Source organism: Lissotriton helveticus, chromosome 7 (genome assembly GCF_964261635.1).
Source record: "Lissotriton helveticus chromosome 7, aLisHel1.1, whole genome shotgun sequence".
Taxonomy (NCBI): Eukaryota; Metazoa; Chordata; class Amphibia; order Caudata; family Salamandridae; genus Lissotriton; species Lissotriton helveticus.
This window is the reverse complement of record NC_136068.1, coordinates 12867315-12879919: the sequence shown is the minus strand read 5'-3', so window position 1 is coordinate 12879919 and position 12605 is coordinate 12867315. Positions and strand designations below refer to the sequence as shown.

At 42.9% G+C, this 12605-nt stretch overlaps 1 protein-coding gene across 1 annotated transcript in view; it reads left to right on the top strand.

Moving 5' to 3' along the window:
* Positions 1-12295, top strand: part of LOC144767769 (uncharacterized) — a 116902-nt gene extending 104607 nt beyond the window's left edge. The window contains exon 5 of the mRNA XM_078651151.1: positions 12191-12295. Coding sequence (XP_078507277.1) covers positions 12191-12295 — 105 coding nt within the window. The remainder of the gene's footprint in view (positions 1-12190) is intronic.
* The last annotated feature ends 310 nt before the right edge of the window (positions 12296-12605 follow it).

The following is a 12605-nucleotide window of genomic DNA, read 5'->3' as shown; positions in this document are numbered from 1 at the left end:
CTCCAAAGTTACTTGGGATGACATGCCATTTCAAACGCTGGAGACAAGTCCACAGCACCAGCATAGATGGTATATTAGCATCGAGAGAGTGTATGATGTGGTCAGTGACCACTACCTGAACTGTCTCTGCTATGTGATGCCCTGAAGCCGGACTTTGATGAGTCTAGGATACTATTTTCCTCCAGGTATTTTATAAGTAGTTTATTTATATGCTTCACCAATATTTTCCCATTTAAAGGGAGCAGTAACTGTCAAGATTCGTCAATGACAAATTAGCTTTTTTTCCTGGGTCTGACCTGAACTCAGTGGCATAATAAAATGTGAGGGGGCTCCCATGCAAGATATGCTGAATGGGCCCTCACATCAGAAGGGCTGAGGACCCCCCTCCAGTATGAGTAAGCCTGGCCCCGGCGCTCTGCGGTGGCTGCGGAGGCATTTGTTTTGCCTCTGCCTGAGCTACCTTCCAGTCCAATGGAATAGTCCTGTATTGATAGATAGATTGAACAGGAAACAAATTGAAGGTGCAAGCAGATAGGTAAGGTCAGCCACTATTCTGGGAGGGGGCAGACATCTAAGGGAGAGCCTGACTAAATCGAGACAAGGAGTTTCTGATTTGTCTCTGGTGTAGAGCATTAAAATTTGCTTGCACTGGTAGCACAATTAGGGGGAGGTGCACCAAGTAAAGGAGTCACAAAGTGTTTGTGAAGAATGTATTTCTTGGGAGCATGCTTTAAAATTTATAAAAGTATTAAGCACATTAAAAAGGGCTTTGGAAGAGTTTGTGCCTCTGCAATTTGGTTTGACATAAGCAATTTACGGGCTATCTTGAAGTTGAGATGGTAAAGGTTTAAGGATACTTTATAAGCCCCCCTATTGGATACATTATTAGTCTGACACCATTGTCTTTCTAACCTCTTACAAGAGGCGTTCTCTGTTTTTTATTCTGTCGAGTACCAAGGTGCATGGGGTCTATGTATCCGATTGTCGTAAAGGTTTGACGGGGGCTATTTTATCAACTTCTGACCTCAGAGCTCTGTTGTAGTCAGAAAGTGCTTGATCTACTTCTAAGTCATCTGATGGGACATTAAACTTCAGCACCTTAGCCACAGAATCAGGGGTGATTTTCCACCACTGTCTAGACATATTTTTATAACATGTACTTGTTTTTCATGTCTCATTATACTTGGGAATCTGAGAACAGATGAGTGAGTTGTCTCTCCAGAATAAAGATTTGGGTGGTTTGAAAATGAATCGTGAGAAGTTGGTAAAAATGAGGTCCAGAGTTTGAGCTGCGACAATAGTTGCACTGTAAACTTGTTGGAATAGACCAAGTGTTGCTAGATTGGAAACTAGTTGACTAGTCTCTGAATCAAAGGAATCTTCCCATGGTAATTGAAGTCTCCCAACAAGAGGAACCGTTGTGCTGCAAGCACAAGGGGCACAATATATTCCAGTTGGCTTTGACTAAACTCTTTTTTTGGTCCAGGCGGACGGTAGACTAAAGCGCCTTTCCAACTTACTATGGTAGGGAGTTGGGCTTGAAAATGCATATTTCTGATCCATGTCCCATGGCAGCATCAATGGTAACACCTGATATTTACAGTGAAATGAAGCAGCAGAAATGTGGTGTGAAAGGCTACATATCAACAAGTTATTATTAGGCCTGGGCAAAGCACTACGCTACGCTCGCATATTTTGCGAAGTTTGCGCAACTTCGCACTACGCGAACTGCACGTAGCGCAGTGCGAACACGCGTAGCTTAGTGTATCGGTAATTTTTTGCTTGCTCGTGGTCCTCAACACCAAGTTGACGACTGCGAGCAAGCAAAATGACATCCTGGCGAGAGTTTTTCCTCGAACGTGGGATACTCAACGTGGGGAGGTCAGGTTTCTCATTGCGAGTGGTCTCGTATGCTCGCGACCGCTCGCGATGAGTAACTACCAGTCGGTGTTGAGAAAGCTGCCGCACGAGTAAAAATCTCCTAGAGCGGCAGAAAACCACAGCTCGCACTGTGCAAGATGCTGTTTTCAATTATTGCAGTGCCGGATGCCTGTCTGCACTGTGCAATCATTGAAAACGGCACCTTGCACAGTGCGAACATGCTGCAGTTCGCGTAGAGCTACGCGTAGCTCGTGTAGTGCGAAGTGCACTTTGCGTAGCTTCGCGTAGCACTACTTCGCGAACTACGCCCAGCCCTAGTTATAATTAGTAGTAGGTTAGCACTATCGTGCTTTCATAACTTTGGAAAGTGTTTGTAGAGTTTTTGAATTTCTATCAGTTGTATGTTATGTATGTGGTTGCATATTTAGTTAGTATTTGTTAAACATCTACTTTAATTGATTGTATTTGCTAATTTGAAAGTATAATAAGCTTCTCCCTGTCAAGCATATGTTTATGTTTGGAAAATTTGTTAAGCGTACGTATACCGAAAGGTCTCTTGGCGCTGGAGGGGAGGGAGAAACTTCCTGAGAGCTACTAGCAGTATGCTGGAGTGAACAGCCATGGTTTCAGTTTTTGCCTGAAGTTGGTGTATTCAGGAGTAAATCTGATGTCCATTGGCAGCGAATTCCATAGAGTGGGGCCAAGGACCGAGAAACGGGGAGCCACCCGTTCTCGTACGCTTGAATCTTGGAATCGAGGTCATAGACATTGAGTGAGATCTGAGATTCCGTTTGGGTAGATACCTAGAGATCTTAGCAGATATGAATTTATGGCCTTTCTCACAGAGGGCGTTGAAGATCATGCAACCTGTCTTAAACATGGACCGCAGAGTCACTGGAAAAAAATGTAATTGCTTCTGAAGTGGTTTAATGTGGCAGTGTCATGGTTGCTGAAGGACCAGCCTGGAGGCTTGGTTTTGAATTAACTGCCGCCTATGGGTCTGATATGTGGGGAGCCCTAAGTAGATGGCGTTAGCGTAATCTAGCCTGGACATGATCAATAAAAGCATGACCACCGTACTTGCTTCCCTGGTAAAGAATTTCCTAATTTTCTTAAAAGTCCTCAGGTAGTAAATGCAAGAGAAGGTAACTAGGTTGATCTGTTCATGTATAGATAGCTTGGCGTCATTTTTAATTCCTAAACATTTAAATGAATTTTTAGGGGTAGGTGGAAGGCCCTGTGCAGCTGGCCAGTGTTCTGGCATCCACTGATCGAGTCTATTATTAAAAATAACTATCTCAGTTGTATCCGAGTTTAATTTGAGACTCATTACAACTAAAAGTAAACCAATCGAAGTCCTTTATAATTATAGCTGGGGGTACAAAAAGAGACAAAGTCCCACACTTTAGCATGGACGCAGGAAAAATTGAGGTTGGAGACTCTTTTCCCTATTTAGGTATTCTTTTTGACAAACATCTGTCTTGGGCAAAACTGATGGAAGGAAGGAGGCTGGTGAAGGAGAGGGGTATTACTGCCGTAAAATCTTTTGCAAAGACATTGGGCGCCAAACCCCTATTGCCAATAAAAAACATATACCAGGCTAGAGTAAAGGCAGCCATGACCTATGGAGCCAGGGTCTAGGGCACGGTCGCATCAACACCACTACAAAATATCGAAAACATGTTTTTAAATCTGTAGTGGGCCTCCCTTTGTCTTTCATGAAAGGGATCGTACACACGGTATTGACCCTTCCTTACATATCAGATTATATACAATTATCCCCACTCCTCTTAAGGCACTCTATTTGGAGGAGAGACACAGTACCTCTGACACAAATGGTAATTAACCACATGCGTGCGGCGGCTTTTTTCGCGCTGCGCGTCTTTTTTTAAAAAGCCGCGTTACATGACGAGCTCAGCTCGTCATGAGCGTGCGAGCGGCACAACTCATGACGAGCTGAGCTCGTCATGAGCAGGGAAGGGGTTAAGAGTTGCCTAGAGATGGATAATTGGAAAAGATCTAAGTGGCTAAGTCACGTGGAGACAGTTTTAAAAGAGATAGGCCTCCACGAACTCCTTAAAGATCCCCTAGTTTGTAAGCAGGTGTCCAAGCAGAAAGCTATTGCCATGTTTATGTTGTTGGCTGAATATAAGCGTAGGGAACATTATAAAGAGAAAAACGCAGTACGGGTTTATTACCTTAATCCACCACTAATGGAGGGAGATTTCTCCTACCTAGCCAACGTAAACCGTGCGCAACAGAGATTTATACTGTTAAGATTCCGCACTAATTTGATTCCTCTGATGCTGGACTATCCTGAAAAAACCTATAACCACTCCAATCTAAGCATGTGCCCGTCTCACAATCTATCACCCCAAACTGAAATGCACTTGGTTTTGTTCTGCGGGCTCTATGAGAGCAAAAGGAACGCCTATTTGAAACCAATTTTAAAGAAAATGGGCTTTAAGCAGTGTCCGGTAGCACTATTCTTTCTAAAAACATTGCCCGACCCTTTGGTTTGCTACTCTGTAGCAACATTCTTATGGGCTTGCATGAGGAAAAGGAAGGGGATGACATGTAGCCCACTGAGTATGATCAATAATCATAATGTAACAAGACCCGCAAGATGAAATGTTTTACTTATTATATTTTTGTATGCATTCTCATCTTATTCCAGGACTGTGAAGAAACATTTGTAATTTTAAAAGAAAATATTTTGTAATAACATCTGTTTATTGATGTAGTTATATGTGCTTTTATGCTCATTTTTAACATGATCGAATTAGGATGATGATGATGAGATAGTTATGACTTATTCAGCCTTTAATGAAGAGCATTGTACGTTGGAAGATATCCTTAGACTCCTCCGTCTCGTCAATTGGCAAGATCAGCTGCATGTCGTCAGCGTAATTGTGCACCTTCACTCCCCTGGATTGCAGAGCATGAATCAAGGGGCTGATGTAAATGTTAAACAGGTGGGGGAAAGAGATGAACCTTGAGGGACACCACATGTGCTCTTAACACAGGCCGAGGCAAAAGGAGCCAGCCTAACAGATTTGTAGAGTGCTTTCTCTATAGACAGGTGTTCAAATGGCTCTACCATTTTGTTGAGTTCATTGAGTTGGATGGCTGGTGGTTCAGTGTTTGTCTGCAAGAACACTTTGATAGGAAGGTACATTTCTGTGATACAATGTTGTGCATTTGATCGTGTGACATGTTTCAATGCATTGTATTTGGATGGTTCTAAGATGTATGTTGACCTGGTCCGAGGGCGTTGCTGTTGAGTTGAAGCATCTTGAAAGAATAAAGCTTTGTTGGGGTCTGTCAACCGTGTTCAGATTCAGAAAGGGAACTATAATCATTGTAGGAAAGATGTCCAATAATGAATATTGTTCAGTGGGAGATGCTTTTCGGTGTCCACAGTTAGCTGAAGTGTGTATGTCTATTTCATTCTGCATTGGCGGGTTTGTGGTGTTTGGTATTTGTGTTGTAGAACATGATGAGCTGCACTACATGGCAGACCTAAGGTACCTTGGCGGCTGTAGAGGAAGGTAGGATCAGAAGTACATAGTGATTAGACCAAGAAAGGAGAGTGTTCACACACGCATGAAAGAAGAATTGTGCGTCATATGAGTGAGGACGTGTGTGTGATAAAGGAATATGGAGTTGTCTGGGAATTAAAATTGGAAGATATTCTAGTAGTGTGATACTATCCTCAAAGAATAGGACGCAAAACATCTTCTACACATTTCCAGTATATTCCCTCACCTTCTAGTGTTAATTCAATATTAGCATTTACATTTACTAGACCACTGTTTCCTTTATGAATTGGGAAGTATGGCCTTCAGTAATTGTGTATTTAATCTGTTAACACATTATTTTCACCTGCTGATAAAAATGCAACTTGGTTATTGTTGAGTGAACAGTATCCCTGGTTGTGCAGGAATCATCTCACACATGCATGGTGAGTCTGGACCCAGTGACGGAACAAACATGAGATGTTTCTGGGTCTTTAACTAAGATCAGGGTGCGTTTCTACTTTGTGCTCACCTCTGTGCCAGCCAGGTGACCAGGGGTGGGGTATGGCGGCTCTCTCTCTTCATCTAGTCACCAGGGGTGGGGTATGCGGCTCTCTCTTCCTCTAGTCACCTGGTGACCAGAGGTGGGGTATGGCTGATCTCTCTTCATCGAGTCACCTGGTGACCAGAGGTGTGGTATGGCTGCTCTCTCTTCATCGAGTCACCTGGTGACCAGAGGTGTGGTATGGCTGCTCTCTCTTCATCTAGTCACTTGGTGACCAGGGGTGGGGTATGGCTACTCTCTCTTCAACTAGTCACCTGGTGACCAGAGGTGGGGTATGGCTACTCTCTCTTCATCTAGTCACCTGGTGACCAGAGGTGGGGTATGGCTGCTCTCTCTTCATCTAGTCACCTGGTGACCAGAGGTGGGGTATAGCTGATCTCTCTTCATCGAGTCACCTGGTGACCAGAGGTGTGGTATGGCTGCTCTCTCTTCATCGAGTCACCTGGTGACCAGAGGTGGGGTAAGGCTGCTCTCTCTTCATCTAGTCACTTGGTAACCACTTCTCATCTTTGTTTCCCCAGGCGCAGTCCCCTGATGCAGCGCAGACTTACATGGTAAGACAAATTACAGTGTCTCTCAAAAGAGAATGGTGTTTCTGATTGCTTAGATAAATGTTATTTCTTGACACCGCCTTAATTAGGTCACCTCTGTAAGTACAACACGATCCAGTGGACGGTTAGTAAGGCCTGGGTTCTGGATTAATCTGTCATGGATATCTAAGCTGACAAAACAGAATCCTATGAACTGACCTGATAAGATACTCTCCCTTATCGATTGTAGAATAGTTTTAGCAAATGTCATTTCCTGGTTGTCAAAGTTGTGCTTCTAGTAACAATATATTTAAATTAACTCTCCAAAGGCCTTTTGGTGCTGTAGGAATAAAAAGAGGGACTGTTTATAGGAAGAGCTAAATATTACCAGGCCTGAATTAAGATCTTTGGAAACTAATAAATAAATGGCACCAAGTGTGCGCTCAAAGGTGAGATCTTCCACAAGATGACAACCTTCCCTGAGAAGCATAGGGCCTTACAGTTGGGTCTCTGCTGTGGGGGAGCAGAGAGACGACTGCACCAGCTGTACATTAAGAGGTGAGGTGTTCCACAAGGTTGCACCTTCACTGAGAAGTATCCCACCTCAAAGTTGGATCACTTCTATAGGGTAGTTGGATCACTTGATCCTGATTGTGATAGAAGCCCATGATCAAGGGTCCTAGGAGAATTCAGTCCACAGTTCATCCACTTATTGAATTCACACCTATTCAGTGACATGTGATATACAAGCCTTCTTTCATTGTCTGCAAGAATACAATACCATATTATATAAGAGAAACAATATAACAAATACAAAGGAGGAAACAAACAAAATAAATGCCACAGAACAAAAGTCAGAGTAAGACTGTCCATCTCAATACAATAAAGGTATGTATCTTCTGAAGGTGTCTTAATACTGTCTCTTTTGTTTGCAGGTATTAATGCATGGAGATCAGGCAGGATACGACCACCTGTAAAGGTAAGCAATTGTAAACATCACGCTTTTCACCTCACTGAAATATCTATACTACCTTCAGCCGCATACAAACCCCCCCCAAAAAAACAGAATCACACTAATGGAAAGAATGACTGAGGCGATAGACCACTCTGGGGGGGGGGGGGTGATACATTAGCTTTAGCAAAGCGTAACAGAGCAGTCAAAGTATTATTTTAAAATGGCCTACGACTGCTGTCCACCTCTGCATTGAAGCTCAAGTCTGCCTAGTGCACTGCACAACCTTTGCGCTATAGTGCACAAACGTGTGCATGCTCTTTTGCATACAATGTATACTGGAAGCCTACTCTTCCTGGAAAACATTCTGGCCTAGATTTACTGACAGTTGAGGCAGTGCAGCAAGTTGTGAAGCTGTGTTGTGTGAACAGGAGAGAGCTGAACTGCACCAGAAAAGGCCTTATAACTGCTGAGACCTGGTATACAACATTCTATGTCCTATCATGTGTGGGCTTAGGGATACTGGATTTGGGGATAGGTTTACAGACTGAGCTAAATGGCTAGCCCGTCCTCTGACAATGTTCTGTACGTATGTCATGAGGAATTCACTTAGGGGCGAACTCTGACTGTAATGTTTGTCTTTACATCTGTGACTGTAACTGAGGGGGAGGCAGGAGGCAGAGCATCAGCAGCCTCTAATAATAAGGACACTGCAACCTGACTCCAAATGTATCCACTGAGGGCAGAGTAAGGATGTACAAAGACTATAAGTTAATGGTTCAACCTCAGTGGATCAGCACAGAGTAAGGCTCAGCACCAGCCTCACACTGAGGACAGATCTCCCTGATGGGTACCCCGGTGGGCAGTGTGTGTATGAGAATAATAACATGCGGGCACGTGTGGCTGTCACTAGTAGACTGTAGTCTGGCTAGCAAGTTCACAACACTGTTTACAAAGGTCTGTGATTTATAGTACTGTTTGGGCGGGGTGCAAATTAACTTTAAGTTACCATCAAAACTTTTGAATTTCTTATGTTTGTGGATTTTAAGTATACTTTGTTTAGAAATAGTAAATTAAGTTATATAACATAACACCAGGTAGCTCACTAATAGACAGAAGCAGATAAAAGTGATTACAAGCACCAAAAGTGTGAATAGTAAATATAGTTCTATTATAGCGCTAAAACAATGCATATATGCAGGCCTATAAACCGGCAGTAATCGAGTGTACTCCTATGATGCAAACCCTACTCTAAGTGTACCTAGAGTTTGCTTAGGTGTAGAGCCAAGAATCCCCCCAAGTGACAATCCAATCCCATTACCTGATGGGATAGGATTAAGGACCTCGTCTTGGTCACACATTGTCAGACTACTGCGTGGTGATTTCTCAGGTCGCAAGGACCCTCAGTGTCAGTGGAAGTGTCTCCTCTGCTAATCTATCGGGATGCTCATCTTTGCTAATAGAAAGCCGTCTTGCAATGTGTGTATAGATTAGTGATGTTATGGATATGTGGATAGCCCTTTCGCCCCATGGATGAAGATAAAGATGACATTTGTACGTAGGAAAAAAAGAGACCTTGTACATGATGTTCAGGGTATTGTGATAATGTCGTGCGAAGCTAGATGTGTAAACAAGTTTAGTTTCAGGGAAAGTAATCCAACATTGTCACGCACGCAAATATATAGAAAAGGTCACAGCTAGAAATTTTATTTGTGGGAACAATGAGAGAAATAAGCTGCTTCGCCCCATGAGCCTAACTCAGGAATATAACAGCGTTACATGGATGGTTCTCACGCATCCACCTATGGATTTTGCTGCATTCCCAGATTTAGGAAGACTGGAAAACTTAGGAATGAATCAAAATACTACTCGTTCACAGGGGATGTGCAACGAGGAGAAATATCTTAATTTCTCCTCCTTGTTTCCTCTTCCTAAGCATGCTGCAGTCTGCGATACACTTAGAAAGGGGTAAAAAGCCTTTGTGGTTTCTACACAAAAAAAACAATCTTGCCTGCAACAGAGAATGCACTGAGTGCGCCAGTCCAAGCAGAGGACAGGAATGTGCCATAATTTGATATATATGGGGCATTCCTGCCCTCTCAACTTTCATGCAGCGTGACACATCAAGTTGTATTGCTGCGCTGCGTGACAAAATTATAAATCCAAGTGCTTCATGTGCACATAAATGATTTGCTGATGCTGAAAAGTAATGCTTTAGGGTATTGTGGCAGATACGTCTTCCCTCTCAGAATAATCTGGAAAGCCCATGCATTACTAGCTAATTGTATTGAAAAGCTATGGGTCTGACTTAGATCCTGGTGGACGGGTTACTCAGTCACAACGGTGGCAGATCCCGTCCGTCGAAATATGAATCCCATAGAATATAGTGGGATTTTTATTTCGTGGACCAGATATTCATCGCCATTTTGATGGAGTAACCCGTCTGACAAGATCCAAATCAAGCCCTATGTTGTAAAAATCATGATCTGGCCCCATGTTCTCCAAATATTTCTAAAAGAGGCCCAAACTCTGCCCCTTTTCCTGGAAGGAGACGGGTATTTATGCCCTAAGGGCCTCAACCTGAATCACCTTTGGCATCACCAGTTTTCAGAGAGAATGAAACAAATGTACAGTGAGGTCCATTCATTTTCCCAGGATCACAAACTTTGGTGAACTGGTAGCTGGGATTTGAACCCAGGCCACCTAGCTCCTAGGTCATGCCATCAAACAGGGTTTCTGCTCCAGTTTCATGTGGGTAGCATTATACCAAGTAAAATTACAATACAAGGAAATTGAAAATAGGAAGAAGAGAAGGGAAATCCAGTTTTAATTTAGTGATGAAGACAGTGATGATGACAACACCAAGTTGTCGGATGCTGTAAAACAATAGTCAGTCGGTGAGTTTACTCTTCCCGGCTTGTTGAATGGATTGCATGGCCATAAGTACATCCCTTGCAACCCCCTAAAGACTCTCTTCTCAGGGGCTGCATTGATTCAAGTTATATGTTGCCAGGGACACTGAGTGTCACTCCCACAACTCCCATTGTGTATATTAATAACACAGGAAAACGCTTCTAGTGCACCCTCTGCCTCTCTGCATGTTGGGCTCCTTGAAGATGACTTTGTCACCACAGAAATGACTATTGATTCACAGGCTTTGCTTGCAGTGGTTAGGAACTTGAACATGGGGCAGAGGGGGCTGGGCACGGGGGCCCTCAGGGTGCCTTGAAGGGTCACCACCCACCTTTGTTACACCACTGACTACAATGAGGAAAACATTTTTTCAGCAATATTTAGGATAAGATCCTATGCATGTGTAGAGTATATATACTACTAGCTTACCCGTCGCGCGTTGCTGCGATCTCCGAAGAAAGGAAATTCAAGGAAACTCGTTATGATAACATTCAATTTACATTGTGTCATTTTTATTGAAACGTATTAATTTTAATATGGAAAACATTTCAAAGTGCCGTATTAATTCTATTTATTTATTCGAGTGCTTATGGATACACGATTTTTTGCTTTTCCGTCTGGTGCGTACATCAGTATTCGAAAGATTATGAAGACCCTGGGGCGGGGGGCGATATTTAAACAAAATTTATTCCAGAAAGCTTTGCCGGTGTGTACTCAACAACTTTCCAAAGTTTCCTGGCGATCGGATGAATGCTGCTTTAATTCTATTTATTTATTCGAGTGCTTGTGGATACACAATTTTTTGCTTTTCCGTCTTGTGCGTACATCAGTATTCGAAAGAATATGAAGGCCATGGGGGGCCGATATTTAAAAAAATGTAATGCCAGAAAAATCATTGAGAACATTCAGGTTACAGACTAGGGCATTATTGCCGCTTTAGCTGGACTTTTTCCTGCTAAAGCGGTGATAATAATATCGCCCTATTAGCAAGCTGTCTCTAACAGCAGTTAGCGACAGCTTGTAGGCGATAGGGACCGGTTTGAAGCCCGCTTTGCATGTCAGCGATATGTATCGCTAATGACATGCAAAGTGAGCGTACCCAACCTGTTAGCGACTGAAAGCAGTCGCTAACATCGCTATCACCTATTATCAACGCAGGAGAAGCGATTGAAAAATTTGCGCTAAGCGAGAATATCGCCAAAACCTAACGCCTGCTCAGACCAGTTCTTAACCTGTATATCCGATGGGAGGTGGATATTCAGGTTAAGACCCTATTGGCGATAATGCCTGAATATCGCTGGTTTTCCAGCGATATTCATGCATTGAGCCGCTATCGTCGGATATTTTATCGCATTTGAGATAAATGTTGCTAATAGCACGTTATCTCTGCGAAAAAATCCGGCGATAAAAAAAAAAATTGCTAAGCTCATTTAGCGATAATTATCGCTATTTGTTGCTAATATGCCCCAGAGTCCTTTCAAACTCCAGGGAAGGGGGAATTTCGCCTGGAGAACAAGTAGTCTAATTACACAGGTTCAGTTACACAGACTATGGAACAGTAGAGCCTGAAGACAGGGAACGGTGTTTCTATTGTTGTCATACTCCTTCCTAACTTTGTAAAGCCTACAAGAACACAAAGTTAAGAATTCAATTAAATACGTTTAAAGCCTTTTAGGGGTATGGTGTTTAAAGAGTAGTTGGGCCCTCCTATCACACAATGCTTAAATTAATTGTCAAAGAACAAGCTGTATAATGTTGTAATAAGCTCCTGACATACCCCAAAATTAGGCTGAGAAGTGTCTTCATGCTCTCTTTTGTTTCTTCCTCACAGGCCCCAGAACTGAATTCTTCATGTGCCCACCTGATCCTCTTTGATGAACGGAATACTTCTTACTATGCATCACCCCCTGATACATTGCATTCCTTCTATGGCTGACACTATGCGTGACCCTCTCTGATACGTTGAATAGATCCTACCGCTTATACTATGTATGACCCTCTCATATACGTTGAATAGATCCTATGACTGATACTATGTACGACCGTCTCTGATACGTTGAATAGATCCTACGGCTGATACTATGTACGACCCTCTCTGATACGTTGAATAGATCCTACGGCTGATACTATGTACGACCCTCTCGGATATGTTGAATAGATCCTACGGCTGATACAATGTACGACCCTCTCTGATACGCTAAATAGATCCTACGGCTGATACTATGTACGACCCTCTCTGATATGTT